General features: G+C 32.9%; 3 protein-coding genes across 3 annotated transcripts; 1 reads left to right on the plus strand and 2 right to left on the minus strand.

The window, feature by feature from the left end:
- Positions 1-216: 216 nt before the first annotated feature.
- LOC134256604 (transmembrane matrix receptor MUP-4-like) lies at positions 217-4,109 on the minus strand. The gene is made up of 11 exons (XM_062739283.1): positions 3,931-4,109; positions 3,721-3,834; positions 3,518-3,631; positions 3,214-3,327; positions 2,738-2,851; positions 2,526-2,648; positions 2,215-2,328; positions 2,013-2,129; positions 1,826-1,939; positions 1,115-1,687; positions 217-902 (listed from the first exon to the last, which is right to left on the minus strand). The coding sequence occupies exons 1-11, from the start codon at positions 4,013-4,015 to the stop codon at positions 274-276; spliced, it is 2,211 nt and encodes a 736-aa protein (XP_062595267.1). The 5' UTR covers positions 4,016-4,109; the 3' UTR covers positions 217-273.
- A 1,803-nt stretch (positions 4,110-5,912) lies between these two features.
- LOC134256606 (fibropellin-1-like) lies at positions 5,913-10,834 on the minus strand. The gene is made up of 6 exons (XM_062739284.1): positions 10,600-10,834; positions 10,198-10,311; positions 9,495-9,608; positions 7,275-7,391; positions 6,878-6,997; positions 5,913-6,031 (listed from the first exon to the last, which is right to left on the minus strand). The coding sequence occupies exons 1-6, from the start codon at positions 10,832-10,834 to the stop codon at positions 5,913-5,915; spliced, it is 819 nt and encodes a 272-aa protein (XP_062595268.1).
- Positions 10,835-12,209: 1,375 nt separating this feature from the next.
- Positions 12,210-25,031, plus strand: LOC134256607 (neurogenic locus Notch protein-like). Its single transcript, XM_062739285.1, is given in 24 exon segments — positions 12,210-12,505; positions 12,658-12,702; positions 14,091-14,645; positions 15,211-15,321; positions 15,407-15,526; positions 15,766-15,876; positions 19,247-19,363; positions 19,503-19,616; positions 19,752-19,871; positions 19,945-20,061; positions 20,161-20,274; positions 20,358-20,471; positions 20,714-20,827; positions 21,560-21,667; positions 21,746-21,853; positions 21,957-22,136; positions 22,169-22,282; positions 22,397-22,510; positions 22,613-22,626; positions 22,910-22,969; positions 24,264-24,340; positions 24,342-24,373; positions 24,474-24,595; positions 25,020-25,031. Coding segments are annotated over 24 exon segments (2,913 nt in total). The 5' UTR covers positions 12,210-12,285.
- Positions 25,032-25,318: the final 287 nt, after the last annotated feature.

Here is a 25,318-nt window from a genome sequence, read left to right on the forward strand (position 1 = left end):
GACAAAATAAGGAAGATATATGTATTTGTTATTCCTTCATATATATTGAAAAAATAAAGATTTTTAGTTCCTCTCTCTTAGACATCAATGTAATAGACATTTTGATTATTTTCTTATTTATTTATTAATATATATACTTTTCTTTGACAAACAAAAGATGCTTCTATGGCAAAATATGTATATAAATTATAATAATATTCATTATTATTCCTTAATTATTCATTATTATGCTCTACAATATGATAGTCTGACGGTATGAGTTACCAATATAAGTCATGCATTAATTCTATTGCTACAATATACATGCTCAAACTTCAACATAAATTTTAAATCCGTTTCAGTAATATGCCAGAGAGTATCCTTCCTTTTTTCGCTAAAGAAAACAAAGTAAGCACTGGATGCTGTCTGAAGAACATCCGTGTTGTCAAATTTCTCTCCAATACCAATAGATATCACAGTTACATTTTCATTTGTCAATTTTCTTGTTTCTTTAATAGATTCTGTTGTGTTTTTGTCATATCCTGTAAACGTATGAATAATGTACTTCCGAGAATTTTTCCTACCTCCATTTTTTAACGACAGAGCTTCCGATGAAATGAAACGGAGGCCCTTTGCAACATCAGGGGTAGAATTCATTTGTTTAGAGTCTTGTTCTGATTTCAAGAAAACTCCAGCAAAATTGTTTATATCTTGAGAATGGTTCAGTCTTGTCACGAGAAATGGTTCTGAGGAAATATGGACAGCACCGATTTGTAAGTCATTTTCACCTAAGACAAAGTTTTGTTGAAGTTTTTGTAAAATGGTTTTGAATATTGATAAACTAGAGGTAAAAGTATTTTTATGCTGTACCGATGATGTATCAAGAGCCAAAATGAGATCAAATGACCTTTGTTCTTTGCATGCTGTAAGAGAAAAAATAATTCAAAGTATTATATTTAGAATCCCGGCGTATAAAAATGTCTTGAATATGTCTCAGAATATCAATATTTTCGGAATTTTTTTATGTGAAGTTGAAATGTTTTAATGTTTTAAGTCATTAAAATTTTCAATTAAAAACATTTGCATGTCGTTTTTTAATTTAATAAAAAAAAGGTGGTGAAAAAATATGACGTACCAGAACACTTTGCGTTTACCAATTTCGAAAAAATATGATGCAGTGCGTCCATGTTTACATGACTAAAAACATTTTTGCCATCGCCATCAGAAGATAACCTGCGTAGACCTTCATGACGTATATCTTCACCAACTTCAACAAGAATGACGTCATTCATTGGCATAGTGGATTGCATCTGGTAACGCAATGACGTCATAGCACTGACAGCTAATTGTAAGTTACTGGGCATTCCATCAGTGAGAAATAAGACAAACTGCGAAGTGTATTGTTTCCTCGACAAAATTTGCTTCAATGTTTGACAAGCTTTAAAAATATCGGTTGTTCCATTTATAGAAGAAATGTTTGATACCTGGTCGAGTAATGCAACGCTTTTGTTATATGCGCCAAAAGGGATATCAATTAGTGCATCAGATCCATAAGATACCAGTGCTATGTCAAATTTCTCTTCAGAAACTGTTATTCTTTTTATGACTTCGGAAACAAAATGCACTTGTTCTTTCAAGATTGACTCCGTGGTGCTAAGGGAAGAATCCATTGCAAAAACTATCTGCGCATGGATTGTTTTGCATAAATCTATAAATATAAAATTATAACAGTACTAATAAAACTACAATTTTTTTATGATTCTTGTCAATTATAAAGACACAATGCATCGAAAATTAAAACGGAAATTTCCAGAAATTTAAAAAATTTCTGTAATACTCTATGTACCAATTTCACACAGGGGTCCACCCCAGTCATTGATGCATTCACACAAGAAAGATCCTGACACATCTACACATGATCCATTGTTCGTGCAAGGATTAGACAAGCATTCGTCCACATCTACAGCAACAAACCAACAGTGAGAGAAAATCATCGATGAAACGTATAGCATAAGGGGAAAAAATGAACTTACTAATCTCACAAAATACACCAGTGAAACCAGAGTCACAAATGCACTTAAATCCACCATCAAAATCATTGCAGGAACCATTAATGCATGGTCCGGGGTAAGGTCTGCATTCATTTACATCTATGAAAATATAAATTTATTATTTTTAAATATTTTATGCGGTTTAGCAAATACATAATTGAATGTTTTCCCGTGCAATATATACCTTTTTCACAAGTATAGCCTGTCCAGCTTGATGTACAATTACAATAAAATGATCCATTTGTATTTGTACAGTTTCCACCATTCTTGCAGGGTTTCAATTCACACTCATCAATATCTTCAAATTATATAAATAAAACAAATCGTTGAGTATTAACTACTTTTAATTCAATGACGAACTATGCATTTGAAAATCTGTACTAGTAGTTAGTCAGTGCTAAACTGAAATCTCAAAAACTACTGTAAAATATAGACTTGTTGAAAAGTCCAAAACAGAATATAAACAAAAATATAATTGTAATCGGTAGACAAAACTCACCTCCATCACATTTTGTGCCTTGATATCCACGTGAACAGTGGCAGTTATACCCACCACACGTGTTTTACAGGTTCCTCCATGTTTACATATACCGGATGTTGTTACACATTCGTTGATATCTACAAAATATCTTATGAATTAAAACAGTATGTGAGAAACATTCTAAATGTTAAAAACTACCAATCTTATAGCACTTCAGATTCTGTACCTTCCTCGCAATGAGTTCCAGTGAAAAATGGGTTACACTGACAATGGGATGATCCTTGTGTGTTGATACATGTACCGCCGTTGACACAACCATACTGGAGGCATTCATCAATATCTTATTGGAATAAATTAAAATTGTATTAAAAATCTTTTTGATCAACTTGAAAATAATATTTGTTTACCCTATCCCGTCTCTGCATAAGATAAAGGGGGCGGTCGGTAGATAGGATTTTCTTTCCAAAACAATGTCAACATCAAAGCTGAATTTTCAAAAGGTATTTTCCAAAATGCATAACATACAATTAATTCCTTGCCAATTCCGGGGTTAAAATTTACTAGGGCTCGAGTAATTTTAAATCAGATAATCTGGTGTCGGCAAATTAAATAACTTTTTTAAAAAGATAGCCTTACTTTTTTATGAAGGTAACCAGGTTTTAATCAGATTTGGACCAGACCAAATAGGAAAAAAGATCTAACCATTCTGACACCTGTCTCCAGTCCAACCCTTAGGACAAATACATGCATAGCTTCCAACAGTGTTAATACAGCTCCCATTATTTTCACAAGGATATCCTAGACACTCGTCAATATCTTTAAAAAGATTTAGCAAACTACTGGCAAATTATTGAAAACCTAATTTTTCTTAACTCAGAAATGTAATGTAAAATATTTTAATGGAGTTATCAAAGTATTTAAAGCAAACAAAATAAAGAATGAGTGGATGCATGTGTGGAACTTTTACACAATTTGATAAGTATTTTCTAGTATACTACTGTTTTACCTGTATCGCAGACAGAACCAGAATATCCTTTTGGACAAACGCACTGGAAATGTCCGACCATATTAATGCACACTCCGCCATTAGAACATGGATTGCTATTACACTCATCGTAGTCTAAAACGTAAATATAATCTCATTTGTTTCTTAAATGAAGGTAAAACATACAGCTTTCAATATCCAAAATGATAAATTTTATGGATCACCTCTATTACAGATTGTGCCTCCTACACCAGAAAAACAACTGCAATTAAAAGAACCAATGGTGTTTGTACACAACCCTTTCAACCCACAGACTTCCCAAGAACACTCGTCAATGTCTAAAAAAAATTGCGAATAAGGTTTTTCAAAATTGTATCTCATTGAACACTAAATTCTCAGTTGTTCAAAGGTTTTCCAAAGAAAGACATATTTACCATCTTCGCATAATTTTCCAGTCCACCCCTTAGAGCACATACATTTAAAATCTTCAGGTAAGGAGACGCATGATCCGTTGTTCATGCAAGGACTCGAAGTACATTTGTCAATTTCTTTCAAGGAAGTTAAAAAACAAAAAGCGAACGCAGTTAATAGGTCAAGAAACTATTACTGAAGAAGGGGAGAGATGATCATATTTTGATTAATTTTAAGGACAAACGACACAAACCAAAAATGGATGTCTGGATGGTATATATTTTTGGGTATACATGTAATTTTGTTGCAAATATTGCAAATGATAAGTTTCTTAAATATAAAAAAAGTTGTAAACCTTCCATGTTGTTCAAATTCTACCTTTCTGCAAACATCCTTATCAATCTGTACAAAAATATTTCACTTTAAATCCAATTTTCGAGAAATTATGAAAGAAAAATTTAAAACCATGATGTGAAATTTGTTCATTTTACTCATTAAAACATGTTTTAAGTTGTTATTTTCATATTTCTTGATAAAAGTTTGTTTGTATCATCCGTCCTTAAGTAAAATGATTACCACTAGCTCTTACCTTAAACATAAAATAAAAAAGACCTGCATCCATTATTTCCATTCCATGATATTTAAAAAATAAACATTCTACTTGTATACCATTCCAGAATTGTTGAAATGAAAAATAAACAAAAAACCAGTTTTACCTTCTGAACAAAATTTTCCTGAATATCCTTCAGAACACTGGCATTCAAAGCTTCCGTGATTATTAATACAGGTACCATTATTTCGACAAGGATTTTCTTCGCATTCGTTGATATCTATATCAAAACGTTCAAGTATAATAACTTTATAATCTTTTTTTTAGTATGAAAATGTAAGATTAATGTTCGGAAATTTTCGGTTATATACCTCTGTCACACTGTATTCCATCAAAACCAAATTTGCATAAGCAGACAAAACTGTTATTAACTGCACGACATATCCCGTTGTTAATACAAGGACTCGAATCACAGGAATTCGTCCCTAATTAAACAAAAATATCTACATGCATTTTAAAATATTTTAATACGGACGTAATGAGCCATTTAATTGACAGGATAAAAATTATCTTATGTCGTGTAATTTAAGTTACCTTTAACAGGTCACAAAGTTTGAAGTTAAGTTTTATATAATTTGAAATCATTTTAAAAACAAGTCATATAATTTTCTTAGACAAAAGGAAAGGAAAATTAAGATATAACATGAATTTAATAACAGCTCAATTTATACGGTATAAACTGGATTTGAACAGTTTGCTCCCTTTTAGTTTGCTTTGCAGATTATAAGGCTTAAACTGCCCCGACCCAATCAGCCAGTATCTATGAATTTGGTTATATATGAAATTCATTCCCTTAATATTATGATACAAAAGGTGTTAATTTTCAACCCTGATATGCCCATTGAACTAGATTATTGTTATAATGAAACTGGCTAATTATGACATTTTAGTTAACATCTTTTTTTTCTAATTTGATTCGAACTTACCAAATTGACAAAATTCCCCTTTGTGTGTACTGGGACACACACAGTTAAATGATCCTTCCTGGTTCGTGCAGGTTGCATTATTCAAACAAGGAGAAAAATCTGTACATTCATCTATGTCTGAAGATAAAAACATCGAAACAAACTTAGGAAAAGAAAAAGAAAATGTCTAGAAGGAATACTAAGTACTTCAATGAATAAAAATAAGTTTCCTAAAACTAAAAAAAATCAAAATGGCGTTAATATTGGACCACAAATACACACCTTCATCACAATGCGCCCCAGTGTATCCCAGATGACTTGCGCAAATGCATTGATATCCACCAATAGCGGTTTGACATAATCCGCCATTTTTACAAGGAGAGGAGCTGCATTCGTCCAAATCTAAACAAATTTGATATCTCCTTTTATCAAAATATTTCAATTTTTTTCTTATTCTCTATTATATCATCAGAAAAATATTTTTGGAGTCTTAACCACTTTCACACGATGGGCCAACATATCCTGTTCTACATTGACAATCGTAGCTGCCAGGCGTGTTGAAGCATGTTCCGTTGTTATCACACGGACTCCCAATGCATTCATCCACATCTAAAAAAAATCAGATTCTTCATCAAAATTGATTATTTCAGATTCAGTAACTCTGATTAAAAAAGATGAAGGTATGATTTTAGCTTTATTGTGCCCTAAAAATATAATGTCATCAAAAAGTTTTGAAACTGGCTTAAATATTAGATAAATATATGACTATCAGGGAAAAAATATAGCTTGAAGAATTACAATTCTGCAAATATGAAGCATTTTTTTTATTTTTAAACAGAAAAAAACTTCAAAATGACACATTTCAAGGGTAATTTTCCTTTAGAAAATAGTGTCCACAGCCGTCGCCCACTTTAATTTTTTGATATGTCGTGCAAAAGTCAATAAAAAATCAGATATCTCAAAATCTTTGTGGGCGATGCCTGTGGACAATATTATCTGAAAGAAAATTCCATTGAATATTGGTGTCTACTGCAACTTTTTAGGAAAATACGGGAAAATGTGCATCTTTATGATATCACAATTAGCATTTAAAAATACGTGTGAAAAAAATGATTTGTATGATTTTTCTGCATGGAATTTCAATGATTCAGAAAGCATCAGTTTTCGTCTTTTACACCAGTTTCATTTTTTAGAAAATCACAGGGCAAGATTTGTATGGAAACCATACCTTGTTCTTTTTTTCTTATTGTATATATCTACATCTGATTACGGAGTTATATATAAAATTCAAATATGTGGAGGCAGAAATGTGAATACAATACTGGTTTTGTTGCAAATGGCAAATATTTGGCAACTGTTGTTATATTTAGTAAGAAATCGTTCAAAAGTATTTAGTCCTCTTATCATATTTTTTCAAGTACGAGAACCTATGTGGTAGTGGCAAAAAGTACTCACCTTTTTCACAAGCAGCTCCAAACCATCCATTAGAACAGTTACAAGAGAAAGACCCCTGTGAGTTTATACATGTTCCTCCATCACAGCAAACGGACGGGTCTCTTACACATTCGTCAGTGTCTAAAACGTGAACAAATTATATTCATTGACAACTATGGAAACTTAATTTTAAAAAAAACATTAATGTCTGTACTTGTCCCAAGCAAACTGTAATCGAGGTTGACAATATTTTTCAAAGGGTGACAATTTTCAATGTTTCTAAATTTCCCCATTCAAAGAAATGATTTTGTTTCAAATAAATGTTTATCGACCGATCAGATTTCATTTATTAACATGAAAGTATAATATATCAAAATAATGAAGTGAAAAAGAAATAAAAAAAATAATGGTAAAATACCTTGAGCACAATTTGGAGGCTCCCAGCCAATATTGCATTTGCATGTAAAAGATCCCGGGGTATTTGTACAGTTTCCATTATGGCATGGAAATGGAGACTTATCGCATTCATTGATATCTAGACAAAAGAGCAATTCATGCATTTTTTGATGAATTTATCACAACAAAAATTGCGCTAAAATAGGACTGTAACACGTTTTCGTGTATTTGCACTCTTTGGCGGAAAAAGATAACGCGAGTTCTGAAGTTGAAAATAAACATACTAGATGCTGGCCAGTAGGGTGACCAATGATTGAAAAAATATTCATTAGAATGCAGTTGTTTACTTGTTTATCGGAAGATGTATTTGGTCAGGAGGAAGAAAAAAAATCGGGGGTGATCAGAGTTCAGGTGTTTGAATAAATTATCGACAGAAAAAAATATTTCAAGATTATGCAAAAGATTGGTAATTATTTTAAAAGTGCATTAGAAAATTTAAAAGTACTGAAGGTCAGAATAAAAGTAATTACAAATTCAAATTCAGATGAAAAATAATTATTGCAATTTTAAAAGAAATACTAAATTATGCAGGGCACGCACAGGGGTATAAATGTAACTCAGTGAGAATAATTCGGCAGTGGAACGCTGGATTTTGTCTCTTTCTGGTTGCATTTATACAGGTAAGATTATTTTGTAGACTTGCGCGCGTTTTGGTAAAAATTATTAAATTTTCACATGGCTAATTTTATTTACAGGTTAAATGTTTTATATCATAAGTATATATATATTTATATTTATAATAATGTTTATTATTATATGATTGAATAATTTCCATCTCTCTGATTGGCTGAGATCCAACTATGTTAGAAAAATACTACGTTGTATTGACCTGCACGTAACGTTCCGGGTGAATACAAGGATTTATTTCCAGTACATTGATCTAAAAATAGATCGGGAAATTCCAAATTGATACAAATTGTTTTGGAAAGCTATTTAAAGGACTATGACTTTTTTTCATATGAACAAAACATAATCAAATAATATATTTTCGGGTGAGTGTGGTAAGAGGGGATGCAGGAAACCCCCTCCAACACTTTTATGAACAACAATTTTTACTTTTTGGCAGTCAGTTTTCCCTGATAACTCCTTCCTTTCAAAATTTATCCTATAAATAACTTACATTATATTTCTTTTCATAGCAACTAAAATTGATAAAAAAAAACCCCTTCAGATTGATACGACTAGTAAGGTTTAATTACATTCTAATTCTGCTTCTCTCTTGTATTTGACTAGGACTTAATTAAATGCATACAAGTAATGAGCTGTATCATTTTATAGTGAATCATATAATAAAACAATTATGCCAATTTTTAGCATCTTTAAAGCAAATTCACCTCGCCCTTCGGGCTCAAATACTACAGATGGCTAAATCATTGTTTGTTCAAACTATAATATCTTGTGTAAAATTATTTATTGGAATTATAGATATTAAAATGGATTGTTTAATTTAATAAAGAGTGGAACGCTGGATTTTGTCTCTTTCTGGTTGCATTTATACAGGTTGGGTAACATCGCCACTCCCCATAATCTGTAATGCCCTGGACATACAGAAAAAGAATAAATAAATCCGAGGCAGATAAGATGCAAACTGGTACATTGAAAACCGGATGAACTTTGTCTTGTCAGGACCAGGGAATTGAAGGAAGGTTTTTCCCTGGCCCTTAAAACCTCTCACATGCGGAAAAGCGAACGATCCCGGAGTTTACAATCAGATCCAGTAACCAGATAAAATAATATAAAAACCCAAAACAAGTTCCAAAATATCCCAAACAACAACTTTCATATTTCCGAAAAATGAACATTTTTTATTATATGAAAAATTTATGTTTCGCAAAATAATTCAATCTGTTTTACATTTGAAATAATTCCTAGAGATATTTACAATGATTGAAAAAATATTCATCTAACTTTTAAAATGTGATTGAGAAAAAATTAGTATTGATAATACTAATAATATAGCCTGCTTTAGAAGAAGTATTTCTTTGAATGATTTATCATATGAATCAACTATGTTCTTTTTGCTAAATCATGTTTAGTTGCAGACAAGTCGAAAACCATCAAACATTTTATTGTTCATGTATATTAATTTTATTTTAACTTTACTGTAGTACTGCAACAAGAGTCGATCTGACTATATGCCATGTATATACAACTGTATAGTTTTCACTCCATATTACCATACCAAGGTCACATTGCTTTGAAGTCCATCCGCTATTGCATACACAATGATAAGAACCAGGGGTATTCACGCACGTGCCTTGATTATCGCACGGACCGCTCATGCATTCGTTAATATCTGTGAATTAAGATTGATAATTCAGTATCTTATAGACACTATCAAACCTTAAAATACTTAATTAAGATCACAATCATGGATACTGGTACAAAACAGAACTTGCACGTATAATTTCTGTTGTCTCTATATGTCTTTATTATATATGTAGCTTCCATAAGCCTTTTGCTCTCTTTCAATAAAGAATAAATAATTTCCCTCGTTCTCCACTAGATCTCCTGTTTCAATGTCGTAACAAAAAAAAATTTCTCAAATCTCTTGAGGTTGGATCTTTTTCTCAAATCTCTTGAAGATGGATCTTTTTTCAGCTGTATTTATCATTTTAGTAGGTGTACCTTCCATGGGTTATTTTCTTTTTTGCCGTTTTCTTAGAAAATTTTCATCATTTATTGATAGCAAATTCATCATTTTGATTAAAATGAAACAAATATGAATCAAAAAAATCCAATCAGAGAGTAACAGAGATAAAAAAAAACCTTTCAAACTGAATATTCAATTTTTTTTGGTCATGTTTGACATTATAAGTTTACATAGTGAGTTTTTATGGCAGATGCACAATTCTAAAAATTTAAAGACATAAACGTTATATTACCTTCTTCACACGTGCTTCCTTTAAATCCAGGTGGACATGTACAGGTAAATCCAGTGAGGTTCTCATGACATGTCCCTCCATTTTTACATCTTGTCTCATCACATTTGTATCGATCTGGAATTTGAAATTGAATATATTTGAACCATTAATATACATGTTGATTAATTGTGTTTTCCCCAAAAAAAGAGAGACAGCTGCAGAGATATCAAAAATATCTTCCATGGCACCTGATCCCGTCTCTGATATTTTAGAGCTAGGTCAATGTTTGCTCTGCTCCTATTCTATAATGATTCATGGATTTTTGAGCTTGAACACTGTTTGTTATCACCGCATATTAAAAGTTTAAAAGTCTCTTATTATTGAAGAGAAAATATTGAATCTTTTGTAGGATATGATACTTACCTGTGCAGTGCTTGATGTAGTCGGCACAGCAATCTTTTATTCTAAGACACTCTTCGTCACAGTAACAATGACCCTGGTCAGGACGATAGAGGTAAGGTCCTCGAGCGTTACATCCACTGTTCAAACCAGGGCAACAAAATCCAGCTTCTGCACAATTTGTTGCACTTCTCACCCAATGGACTTCACCAAAGAATATGAATAGTATGCCAAAGAGTAAGATATTCAATCTTGGCATGCTTGAACCAAATGTAGTCTTTCGATGCCAAAGCCTGAAACTTCCTAGTTTATGAGAGCTACTATGTCAAGTCGAGTTTTCAAGTAGTTCTGTTCCTTTATTTTCCTCGAACGGAAATTCACTGTTTGCTGATAATTTTTTTAAAACTAGGTAAATCAGTTCTTTTTGCTGACCCTTTAAAACATTTAAACATAAATATCCAAGATGTATTGAAACGTTGTTAAGCTTTTGGGATATCAATATGCAAGGACAAATTGTTTTGTGGATATTATTTGAAATTTGATTTTAGCTTTTCTGAAAGCTATAAAAACACGTAGTTGTGTTGTAGTGGATATTTTTTGAAATTTGATTTTAGCTTTTCTGAAAGCTATAAAACACGTAGTTGTGTTGCAGTGGACACAACAGCTTGCTCTTGACAAGCATGGTCACAATTATAACAACATTAGCTTGTTGGCTCCGTGAGAGGCAAGACAAATTTTGTACATATGAAACTTTCGTTTACACAGGTCATAAAAAAACCCTTGCTATTATTAGCACTTTATACAGGGTTATTTTCGCCCCGTTAAATTTTCGCCCTTTCACACTTGCAAACAATTTAGCCCCGTCTTAAATTCGCCCATTCATAGTTTTATTACAGAAATTATATGTATTAATTCATTTCGCCTCCGTTTTAAAATCGCCCAAATGAGGATATGGCGAAAAGGGCAAAAATAAAACGGGAGCGAAAGTTTCCCTGTATACAGTAATTCTTACCTCTTTTGAATGTTCAATATCTATATAGATGATACTGTTTATTTACAACAGCAACAACATGATGATGGTAGTCTTCTGTTAAGTAAAAAAGGAGAAAAAATACATGACTTTTGTTAAAGTTTTATATGTCTGGTGCAATGCTTGGTACAATCGACACCGCAGTCTCCCCGTCACATTGAGCGGAGTCGAAGCTACGCTGAGACATGCGTTACATTCGATATTTAAATAAACTATAGTAGTATATCCAGAAACTGCAAGCTTTGTGGCATCTTTCGCCCAATGAACAACAAAATATGAATAATGATCTAAAGATTAAAGCATTTCATCTTGACACTCTTATATCAAATCCTATCAATGTCAAAGCTGGAGCAGTATTTGATCAAACACTTCTTAATTAACGATAACAACATTGCTACTTTCGTTACCTTTGTTTCCTTTTTTAATGTTAAATTTCTATTTGTGGATTTCAATCGTAATAAGTTAATTGTTCTCACGTATAGTGAAAGTGTGCAGTGTAAATTATGAGATCCATAAACATACTCGGTAAAACAAATATTCTTGGCAACGTGCACTTAATGTTTGCTGATAATTTATAAGACCAGGTAAAGCAAATAGCCGACTCTTTAAAGAAGTAAAGAAAAAAAAAAGATTTAAGATAACCGGGAAGTATAGAACATTTTAATAAACATCTAAAAGATATGGATGTATTAGGACAGGTGATTTTTTGGATAGTATTGGTGATCATGATTTTGGCTTCTGTGGAAAGTGAAAGTTGTAGAGAGGCGGGTCTTTGTTGTACTGGACACAACAGGACATGTCAGTCACTGACTGGACACACTGACCAATGTTACTGTGATGATGCCTGTCAGGAACTGGGGGACTGCTGCGAGGACTATATCGTCACCTGTGTAAACAAGGGTTGTGTTATTTATCACTCATTTCTGAGCAGTCAATATCCACTTTTCTTCATAATACATATATGATTATGTTGTTACAAAATTAGGTCCTTTTTTCAGAACACAAAAGTTCTTAGAGATAGTAAAATGTTTCTTTTTTATTTTGTTTCACAGGAGTATCTCATCCAGTTCGTCGAAAACGGAGGTCAGCAGGAATGAGTAAGATAAATATTTTAAGTTTTCTTATCTCTTATCTGATAAAGCTCCTCTATGAGATGCTTTCAGTTGAAAATTAATCCTTTTTTGATCTTCAAAAAAAAAACTCATTGTGACATCATTTACAGATGTCTGATTAACACATAATAATGTAAAAGACGGCCATAAAAACCTTCCTTAACCTTTTAAGACTTGAGAAATACTCCTGTTGATAATGGGATTCTTCTCTGGTTTCTGACTAGATGAAACATTAAAATTATATTTGCTTACATGACTTACATATTGAGGTGTAAAGAATTTAAAAGGCCATATTTTTCTTTTCTCATCACAATTGTACAACTTTAAATACAAATGGTAAACTGCGTTTGAAAACTGGCAGGGACTATATTTTTGGCGGAATGGTGGCGTATGAAAATATTTTCTTTTCTGCCTCTCAAAATTACAATAGAACAATGAATTTAGTTATTATTTTTACACGATCAAAGACATGGAGAAATTTTCAAATGTAAGTTAAATTAATAAAACTAAACTTTCAAAATATATCAAATAAATATTATTTTTCAAACAAACTAGAATTTTGTTAGCTTTTAAACGCTTCCTATCAAAGTGCAGATTTGGGCCAAAAATCCATAAAAAGTATTTTTTTCTCTCTTAGTAAACGATCAAAACTTTTTGTTTTTGCATCATTTTGTACATTTATAAGACTACTTTATTATATGTGAAAATAAGAAAAAGTTAAATATAGGAAGCATATGAAAATAACTAATATATCCTAAAAAACTAAGAAAAACAGAGAAAATTCGGATTAGCCAATATCCAGTTTAGTTAAATTATTTATGAAAAATTGGTAATATCATGCTATAGACCCGATATAGTAAAATGTTTTTATGCAAAAAGAACAATCTTTAAACTTTTGAAATAGAAGTAAGTATCACATGATTGGCAACAGTATTTTTTTATTCTTAATGTCAAGGAAAAAGATAATGACCTTGACCTGACCTTGCCTCTAATATAAAACGGTCAAATTTAATTTCACTGATACTGTCACTTACTGATATTGTCTTCTTGATTCTGTGAAAATTTCATTAATTTTTAAATATTAGAAATATGAGAAGAATCCTACCTTTAGTTTAGAGTTTTTAATTTTTAAGAGTATTAAGATCACCATATGAAAACCAGTTGATTTTGCAAGCTTTAATGTATGCAATACATGTATGTATATGTAAGGTTATATATGGATATTATATGAAAAATTTAAGAATTCTTGAGTTACATAAATCAGTTTTCAAAAAGTGATTAGACCACTTTATAAATGTTTATCTTTTTGTTTGTAAATAATATATACTAGTACCTATAGAACATTATGAGTCAAATGTTGTATTTCATTTCAGAATGCTCACCAGTTGATCTTATGTTTGTAATGGATGAATCTGGAAGCGTTGGTTTTGAAAACTATGAGAAGATGCTAAACTTTGTCATAGCTTTACTAGGAAACTTTAAAATTGGACAAAGTGACATGAGAGTTGCTATGATCAAGTTTGGTTCCTATGCAAACCTTGAGTTCAATTTCGATACTTACGGAACTTTTTCAGATATATGGCATGCTTTGCAAGATATGAAATCAAAATACGTCGGAGGCGGGACTGACACAGCAGCTGGTTTGAGACTTGCTAAGTTTATCACTGGCTATAGTCGTCCCAATGCCGCCAAAGCTGCCATTGTTTTAACTGATGGATATTCAAATAATCACCAAGCAACCGTATATGAAGCAGGAAGTCTTCAACACACAGGCACCAAAGTATTCGGTGTCGGTATTGGAAGTTATGTAAATTTGGATGAACTGAGAACCATCGCTAGTGACCCTGACTCTAAATATCTTGTTACAACCATCGACTTCAACGATTTGTATAACAAACTTCAGCATTTTATTAATGGGCTTTGTGAAGGTAAACTTAAGGATATTGAGCTATAATGTAATTGGTGACTGTATTAGCCCAAGTAACGGCATTTGCATTTGGAGGGAATGGAAGTTTAATTCTTGGTTTTGCTTTAGACATTTCTAAATTTCTAAAAATATATACATGTATCTGGACAGAAGCTCGAATAAATAATGCAAACATTTATGCTGATCTTCTGTTGAATTCAGCAAATGAGCACTTTTCATTCAGATAATTATCAAGCTATTCATTTTCTGTCATTTTATTTACTCTCCTTCAAATAAAACGAGAAAAGATGTCATTAGAAAGAGAGGCGTATTTTCCATGTTGCAAAGTAACTGTAGCTAGAAAAAGTCTTTTCATTTTTTTTTTCATTCAGCTAGATATTTTGTTTCTTATGTTCATTGATTGATAAAGTATTAGTATATGATCATTGTGGGGGTTTCTTGCCATATAATAAAAGATCACTCAATATTCATCTCTTCTTCCATTTTTCCAGTAATTTGGAAAAGGTGCTGAAATGGATTTTAAAAAATTATCATTACATGTACGTATATTTCTTTATCTATTTCAGACATTGATGAATGTCAGTCTTCTCCTTGTAATAATGGATTATGTATAAATACTCTTGGATCATATCACTGTAACTGTTTGATTGGTTGGACTTCATTTAACTGTGATGTGGGTGAGTTGTCCTGCTCTCACGTTAACAAATAATCAGTTTTTCTTTATAAAATAAGTTTCCAAATTTATCATTTTCTTTTCCTCAGACATTGATGAATGTACTAAAAGTCATATATACCCTTGCATCCATGGAGATTGCACCAATTATCCGGGTAGTTTCACTTGTACCTGTTACACGGGGTTTACTGGTAACGACTGCAGCAGAGGTAAAAATATTACTGAATTGATATTATTTTATCTACAAAATTATCTTGATCAATAAATAGGGATCACGGCGGGAGAGGATGCTTATTCCTCATAGGCACCTGATTCCTCCAGAAGAATTTCCAGAAGTCGTGTCTATGCCCTGTTCACATTGCTGTTTATGAGACCGACCAATCTTCACTCATTTTCATTTTATAATCATTGTTCATTTGTACAGTTATAAATTGTACTTCTTGTTCAGATATAGACGAATGCCTTAGCAATCCGTGTAAACACGGAGATTGTCAAAACACAATCGGGTCATACAAATGTTCCTGCAATGATGGATGGACTGGCAAAAATTGTGACTCAGGTACAAAATCTTGCAAATAAAAGATTTTTATTTAGATTAAAAGTTATTGCTATAGTCCATGAGCCACTGGGGGTGGTCGGTACTATTTTGGGTGAATAAACTTTATAGTGATATTTGGTAAGGTATACCCCCAACTAGTGAGAAAATGTATGATAGCATCAAATCTGTTGTGGCTTTAATGCTGGAGACACAGTTATTGCCCTTTATTAGCTCAAATTAGGTATTTTGAGCTAAATAAATTTGCTACCTGAAAAGTATTTGTCACACAGTTGCCAATCGTGATAGAAAGTTTTACCAGAATTACTCCGAAATATGATGAACATATTAAAGGAGCATTAACTGAGTTACAAGCCGTAATTCTAACAAAAATTGCATATTTGTACCACTTTATTTTATCAACAATTATATGTACCTCAAAAATTTGTATAAAGAAACAGATAAGTATCAACACACAGATACTAGTTCAGTTATTCGTCCGTCGGTGACGACGATGACCACTGTCTCACCTTCGTGGGAGAGGGGGTTGACCTGGACAGTGGGTGCGGAGGTGACAGGTCAGGCCGATCCTCGCAAAAGCAGATGATGCAGTTTTTCGAATAGAGCCACGCCCCCTTCTTTGTAAATTTCAGCTGGGATGGAGTATCACGCAATCGGCCAGGTGCTTTGCCAGTTGACAACAGACTAATTGCTTTCTGGATCTCATCGTGGGAACGGCATCCAGTGGTTGGTTGATGGGAACCTGGGAAGACGTTTGATGGCTTCATCTTTGATGGTAGAAGGGCGGTTCATAACGCCAATGAAATTTTCCGCCCACCTGTCGAGTATCTTTTCCTTCTTTGTGATGAGTGTTAGCCCGTCATCACTGAGGAGAGGGGATGAGTCTGATGGAGTTGGCCCGTATACTTCCCCAAGCCCACAGTAAAAATCTTTTCCTAGGCCTGTCATGAGATTCGGCGTAGAGTTGGATCTCATCAGATTTGGCATTCAGCCAGGAGTCCTTCATATCCCGAAACTTTTGCTGTACTATGCTGCTAGCGTTCCTCAGAGCGTCTTTCTTGGCTGTGGAGGTGGGATCATCTATATGAACCTTGTAAGCACGATGCTTGTCCTCAAGAAGCTGCGTGATTTCGGCTCGGTTCTCATCAAACCAGTATTTGTGTTACTTTTGGTGGAGGACTCAAGACACTCGAAGGCTGTATTTTACACTGTATTACGAAATGTGTTTCATGCTGCTTCCGCGTCGTGGTCATCCAGCACGGTGGAGTTCAGACGTTCTTCCAGGGTGTCAGCTAAGTACTGAGAGGTAGAAGGCAACTTGTGCTTACCAACGTTGAAACGTTTTGAAGCTTTAGTCTCCTGAGGACGGTGATCTGTCCAGCACTCCGTGCCACACATAGCCTTGATGATAAAACGAACTGTCTCCCTGTCTCTATTCCTGACAATGACGAAGTACTGATCCTTGTTTCTTTTTGTTCTCATTGTTATTTCGACCGCATGTGTAGGGTCCCCGTCAGCCGCGGTAAACTGGTTAGGGAAAGGTGGAACAGGCAACATTTGTGATACCTTTTATAATCTGCTCCTTTTGCCATGGAGGTGAGCAGTCTGTTCCTAAAGAGAGCTGCTCAGTACCACGGGTGGCTGCCGAACTCCAACGCTGCTCTGGTCGGTGAAGAGCGACCATGTGGCCTGTGCCGCCTGTGTGCAAGTTCGCGACTACCGACTTCCAGTCAACCCGCACCTGTCACCTTCGTTGCCCGCCTGTCGCCACAGAGCTTTGGGGTGGATGATAGAAGGGATGGAAATTTATCATTGACTTGCGCGGTGAGTTTGATTAAAATGAAGATGGGTTGCCTGTCGCCGACCTCACTCTTTCGCCTGCAACCATTTAGATCCAGTGGCAAGACAGATGTCATGACGTCTGGAGATGAAGACAGATGAAGCGGATGACCAAGACGTGCTATTTGTGCCTTGTCTTGTTCCAAGCATTCCACGGTGCTTGCTGTGTTTGCCTTCTTCTCCGTTGAACCATGACGGTTTCCTCCGTAGAGTCCGCCGACGCACAGTTTTTACATGCGTTACAGGTAGGCAAGCCCTCAATCAACAGGGGTTGAGACCCGTCAGCGCTTTGTGTAGAGAGTACTCTCCTAGAGGGATCTCCCTCAAAAGGATACGAGTTCTATCTAACCGGGCTAGTGGAGGGAAGGGGCGTTAGGCCCTTGCGGGTCGTTAGAGACAGCACACTGCCCAAAAAGCACATATATGATTGTGCACATATGTTGCTTAATTTTGATGTCAAAAATATATATAATATACTACACGTTTAACATAGATGAACATATAAGTGTCCATTATCACACTGGTTTAGCATGAGATTAAATAAATAAAACATTTTACGTAAAGGCTTTACTTGAGATATGACATATTCACAATACAAGGGTAAATCAAGGGAATTTTCCTTCAATTTTCATTTTTAGGATAGGGATAAAGATTTACTATTAAATCAAGTTATATATATTTGTTACTGAAATAATGTTTTGAAATGCTAATACCTGATAAAAAAAATTCTTTAAATAAAATGACCATGTTTTTGGTGTGAAAATTGTCACAGTAGTAATTTGTTTCCTCTGATTAAAATTTCAAAATTGCATACTAGTATTCCACTTTTATGATCAAGGGAAGAATCAATTTCCTATATAATTTAGACGGCTCATTACAGAGCCAATATTGAATAATAACTGAACAGGGTAATAGCATGGTCTGCATTCAAAAGAATTTTCAAGAAAATATCATCCGAAATAAGACAGAACTTGTGTATTGAGAAACCAACCCTCTTCTTTCAAAGACACAGCTGAGAGAACGAACAAGTTGGGTTGGTGTATATAAACAGTTGATACACCATTAAAGCCACAATCAATTGAATGCTATCATACATTTTCTAAAGGTAGAGATGTATGTCCTTCAAAAATTAACTATGAAAATTATTCACCCGAGATGGTACCGATACCGAAAAATTCATGACTTGGCTTACTACTCACGAATTAGGAAACAATAATAAAAAAAAGTTTACTTAAAATCGATTTCTATTTCTATAAAACTGATATATAATTAAGATTTGATTTAGTTCTTTTTAAATTTTGTTAATTTTTCAAATTTAATTTAGATTAAAATTCTTTTTTGAAACATTAGCTTGCATTATTTTATTTCACATGTTTCTCTTAAAAGCTTAAATAACTTTGTGAATTTAAGTTATCATAATTATGTTTGGATTCTCAACAAGTTCCATTCTTACGGAGAACAAGTTATCAAGTCATAAATACAGAAGTAAAGCAAGCTTAAAAACAAACCCTCTATCATTAAATTTCCTCATTAGATATTGATGAGTGCTTAACCTCGCCATCGGTGTGTTGCAATGGGGACTGTACAAATACAGCAGGTTCGTTTTCCTGTGGATGTCAGCCAGGGTGGACCGGAAGTATTTGTGAAAAAGGTAAATAAACATTCAGAAACAAACACTGGTATGAATTAATCTAAGACGTTTATTAAGCAAATGTTTCATTTTTGACATGAATGCATAAAATTGAGTTAATATTTGTTATTTTTGTTTTTTATTGACTTTTCATCTTAAGACATCAATGAGTGTAATGCAATGCCTTGTGAAAACAATGGAGTGTGCATCAACTTACCCGGGCATTTCCTTTGCCGTTGTCGTGATGGATTTTCGGGAACTTTATGCCAAAATGGTTCGTCTACTTTTTTTTTTTCTTTTTTATTTATTTGAAATAATGAAAAAAAAATTGAAACCAAAAATCTTAAGATTGAACATAGAAAATTATCAAAATAACGAAACTACAAAACTTGTACTTGTTGTAATCAAGATGTGAACGAGTGTGTGTCGTCTCCTTGCAAAAATGGAGGAGTGTGTCGAAATGTTCTTGGAGGGTTTGCTTGTGATTGCAAAAAGGACAGCAATAATTTTGGGAAACTTTGTGAAGAAGGTAGGAGATACAAATATAGAACTGGTTTTTCTCTATTTGATATAGAATATGAGAATGCATATCTTTTTTGTAGAACTGGATGTATGTTCGTATTCATCCCTTTGTCAAAACGATGGAAACTGTAGTCATAGCAATGGAACAGTTCTATGTAGTTGTCCAACAGCTTGGACTGGAAATTTCTGTCAATTTTGTAAGAGTTTTTATTTGTTTTTGACATTAAAATGATTTGTTAAGTATGAATATTAAAACAAAACTGACATGCCGGGTTTTGAAAAAAAACTTTTCATAGATTTGGGGGAATGTGAATCATCGCCTTGTCAGAATGGAGGAAGTTGTTTTTCAGGGAATTCTACTTTTTCATGTATTTGTCCACCTGGATTTACTGGAGAACAATGTGAAAGAGGTACTGTATTTCATTTGCTTTGATAAATGATCAAATTGATCACAAGAGTGAGTTTTCATTTATTTCTTTTTTCCATTGCATAGACATCGACGAATGTGCAAGAAACCCTTGTAGTGTTAATGCCACATGTCAAAATACGGGTGGCAGTTACTTTTGTGAATGTCCCCAAGGTTATCAAGGAATACACTGCATGGATGGTGAGGTTTCACTTTTCCAGTTTCGTAAATGCTTTCATCTTGATCTTTAAATCATGATGTAAAATTAGCATCGGTACAATTTTCTAACAGAAATCAATCGAATTTATTTTAATGTAAAAAGAATAAATTTCACATTGATAAAAATAAATGAACAAAAAGTAATGCATTCATATTAATCTTGATTTTTTTTTCAGTGAAATGTATAGTAAGATCATTTACTCATATGGTGTGTTTACTTGTAGAAATAAATGAGTGCATGTCTTCCCCCTGCTCAAATGATGGACATTGCATTAATATGGATGGAGATTTCTCCTGTGTTTGTCAGAATGGATTTTACGGAAAACGATGTGAACAAGGTTGCCTTTTAATTGTTATCAATTATGATATAAATAAGAATGAATATAAAAAAAAATATGACTTTCGGCTATAAAGAGTGTATGCATTAAACACATTGTCGAAATTTATGGTAAAAATTGTACCTCATATTTCTTTAACTGTTGTTTATTTTTTTAAAAGTGTGTTTTTTTTCTAAACCCTGTGAATATTTAATACAAATAATGATATAAAGAACTAAACCTCTCTAAATAAAAAGGATAATTTTAAAGAGTGTGAAATACACATCTAGACTTTCAAGACAAACTTTGATGGAATAAAATTATAAAAGCTCTTTTCAATAATGATCTAATATATACATGCATATATTTATTTGAAACGATTGATATGCATAGTATTACAAGTACGCATAAAGATTATACATGTACTTTACTAAACAACAAAGACGTGTAAACGTGTACGTGTATTTCTAACTTGTAGTTTACACGTTCGCGTACAAATTAGCTTGCTAAACCTCTCTATTTTGAAGATTTTGTACAAAACTTATGATTAATTCGGATCAACTCTCTTATTTAGGATCTCCAAATGCTTTATTCGTTTATGAATTTAATCCAATTTGCATTTACGTTAGCGAGGGGATAAAACACAAGTAAGCAATAAAGTATATTCAATGAATAAACGGGTCAAGACGAGGAAGAATTTAAAGAAAATGCGTTCTCTTGGCTCCTAGTAAAAGTAAAACTGTATTTTTCCAGAATCTTGCGATATGCATGCCTGTTACAACAATGGTACATGTTTTACATTTGGAATGACTGCAATATGTGCCTGTACAGCAGGTTTTACTGGAGAAAATTGTTCACAAGGTAAGTTAAGGTGTAGTGGAATTCCTATATATTTCCAAACAGAATTGTAAGTTTCATCTTTTTTAACGTATTTTTTAGATGTAGACGAATGCAACTACTCCCCATGTCCTCAAAACACAGTATGCAATAACACCTTTGGTGGTTATGAGTGTGTGTTGTGTGCTTCGCCAGGCAACTGTACCATAGGTTATTGAACTCGAATACTTTTAAGAATTTATTTATCATTTTTGCAATTAGATTTCATTTGTAACTGACATTCCTTTTTATTTCAAAAATATTGTGTTAACAGACTATAGTACATGTAACCAGTTGCCTTGCCAAAATGAAGGTCTTTGCATCGCTGAAAATTCCACCTTTTCCTGTCTGTGTAAAAAGGGTTGGACAGGAAAGATGTGCGAAACAGGTAACATGCTTTGCAGAGTCAAATATCAGAGAACAAAATCCATACATCTAAAATATTGCCTTAAAAGTAAAGCCTTTCTGATAATACACTCGTTGTAGTGATTGATGGTTGTAGTAATGTAACATGCCACAATAGCGGTGTCTGCGTCTCCAAATTTGGGAAGATTTACTGTGTGTGTCCTCGAGGATATCGTGATGAAGCCTGTGAACTAGGTAACAATAAAATCGTTAAAAGCATGAACTAGTCAACGATTATCTCTAGATTCTGTTTGCCTTTCATATTAATTTATGATATCTATTTATTTTGCAATCATTTTGTCAACGTAGATGTTGACGAGTGCGGCTTATCTCCATGTTGGAACAATGGAACATGCATCAACGTTCTAGGGGAGTTTCATTGTAACTGTTCCGAAAGTTTTGAAGGAGATCAATGTGAAAATGGTAGTATCATTAGCTAGGAAATCTTATTTCAAAATAATAATAAAATCTAATAAAATATTGAGATCAATTTAAATCAGATGAGTAATTAAATCCGGTTGATAGCTTGTTCAAAACCAGTATGTAAGCATTGTAAATTCCTAAAACATATTTTTATTTTATTATGGAATTATAAGTTCAAAAGGTTTATTTGTAACTTGTAATTTCAAATAGTAGGCAACGCAACACTTTTTCAACCAAAAAATCAAACTCGTCAAATTATCATCGGATAGTTATTAAATAGCTTATTAGAGGAGATACTGGTGCACCAGTTATATATAATTCATCGATAGGTCTTATTCTCATAAACAGGTCAAAACGTTTGTTCTTCCAAGCCATGTTTGAATGGCAATTGCACTCTAGTCCCAGGATCTTTTGTTTGCCAATGTGAAACTGGATGGACGGGACCAAGCTGTGAACAAGGTATTGCCAATTGAATCCCAATGATAAAAAATTAAAATGACATCTAATGTTTTGGATCATATCTAAACAAGCTTTAACAAAAATGAAAGAAATATATCTTCAGAAAACTTTTTTTGAAATATGAAAGAATGCCAATGTTAATATATTTTTTGAATAGGTACAAAAATCTTAAGGTTAAACACAAAAGGTTCAATATATTTGTCAGTGTGATGATGGAGTAACTGGTCAAAATTGTAATCAAGGTATCGTCACGTGTCTTTAATTTTTGAGCGTGCAAAATGTTGTACTACAAAAACATAAAGGGGAAAGAAATAAATTTTGATGTCAATAAATGTTTCATAAGAATCAAATATGTAAAGTATTCTTATGGGTAACTTTTAAAAGTTATGGTCAAGATTTCATCGGAAATTAAGACAAAAAATCACTTCAAACTTCTCCTTTAAAAGAATTAACGCTTCCCTTTATTCTACTCATAGATTTTGATGAATGTGAAAGCTCAATCTCACCGTTCAAAAGTTATGGTCAAGGTTAAAGTTTTTTGTAGAAACTCAAGGTCAAGGTCAAAGGGTCAATGTGTGTTGTGTTCCAATGAAAGGTTTTTCAAAAAACATTACATATGTGAAGTATAAATGTAGGTTTCTACTTTCCTACAAGATATCACCAAAATAAAAGTTAAAAATTTTCATGTAAAAGTAGTCAATGCAAAGTCATCATCATTATCTACAATTTTACATATTTTGAAATTCCTGTCACAAGGAATATACAAATGAAATATGAAAGTCATAGCTAATAAATCAAAAGTTATGGGCAAGGTTAAAGTTTTTGTTCAATGTGGAACAGAGAGACAGAGAGAAAGGAAATAGATGCCAAACAGGTTGAGGATAATGACATCTAATGCTTTTGATCAAATTTAACCAAAGCTTTAACAAAAATGAAAGAAAAATATATGCATTGTTTTTTCTATATAGATGAATAAACGAATATATGTGGATTGGTGGAACTTGTTCAAATACTAATGGTTCATATATCTGTTATTGTGATGATGGAGTAACTGGCGAAATTGTAATGCCATACGTGTCTATAATTTTTGAGTGTGGAGAATTTTGTATTATTGAAAAAAGAATAAAAAAGAGAAATAACTTTTAATGTTTATGCATATGTTTCATGTTTTTTTTAGGTTTTTTTATTTTTACTTTTTTTTCAGGCTGAAATAAAAACAAAAAAATTTTTTATTGCAGAGGTTTTAACTTCTCCATTTTTTTAAATAAATGTGTTCATTTTTATTCTATCATAGATTTTGATGAATGTGAAAAACCCATGCCAACATGGAGGTTATTGTATAAACTTGGTCGGAGGGTATGTATGTGTTTGTCTCTGGGTACAACGGAACGGATTGTGAACTGGGTAGGTTTCTGCTTTCCTACAACTCTTTATCATTTGTCTTGTAACTAATAATGAAAGTCATGCAAAATGCTTGACAAGTTTATATATCAAAATGTTACAGATATTGATGAATGTTTAGAGGAGACTTCGATAATGGAGGGAGTTGTAAAAATGTACCTGGTGCATTCTTTTGTTCATGTGGAGCAGGCTGGAAAGGAAATAGATGCCAAACAGGTTGAGGATGTATTTCCAAATAAATTTTTGCAAAAAATTTTAAAAGTTTGAAAAGAAAATCATATTTAATGCATGGATTTTTTCCTTAGATATAAACGAATGCGATGATGGTGGATGTGCTAATAATGGAACATGCATCAACACCAATGGCTCTTTTGAATGCCATTGTACTAATTACTGGAAGGGGCTGAATATTGTGAAGAAGGTATGTTTAATTTTCTCTCTCTCTCTCTCTCTCTCTCTCTCTCTCTCTCTCTCTCTCTCTCTCTCTCTCTCTCTCTATGTAAATTATTCGAATTTTATAACACTTATACGTTTAACTCGCAACAGATGTAAATGAATGTGTTGAGAATCCAGGAACCCTGTATGTAACAATGGTGATGTGAGAATTTATGTGGACTTTATAAATGCCATTGTCCATACTGGTACACAGGACCCACTGTGATACAGGTAACGTGCTAATATTACCCTCACTTGTCAGAAGTTGAAACAAATGTATGGTGTCAATTTCAAAATGTTAGAATCCTTTTAAAATTATCATTAAAAACATGATTCTATGTATTGAATGTATAGCACAGAAGTAATTTATATAATATATAATAAAAAGTGAATATATCAGTACAAATTTTACATGAATTCTTGTCTTGTTTGAAAATATGTTCACTGTAAGAATTTTTTGTTACAAACACAAAGGGATCATTTTATTGTAATTGTACATCTTTTAAAAATGTA

Source organism: Saccostrea cucullata, unplaced genomic scaffold (genome assembly GCF_032062105.1).
Source record: "Saccostrea cucullata isolate Sc308-1 unplaced genomic scaffold, CSIRO_AGI_Scuc_v1 ctg7276, whole genome shotgun sequence".
NCBI classification, from domain to species: Eukaryota; Metazoa; Mollusca; class Bivalvia; order Ostreida; family Ostreidae; genus Saccostrea; species Saccostrea cuccullata.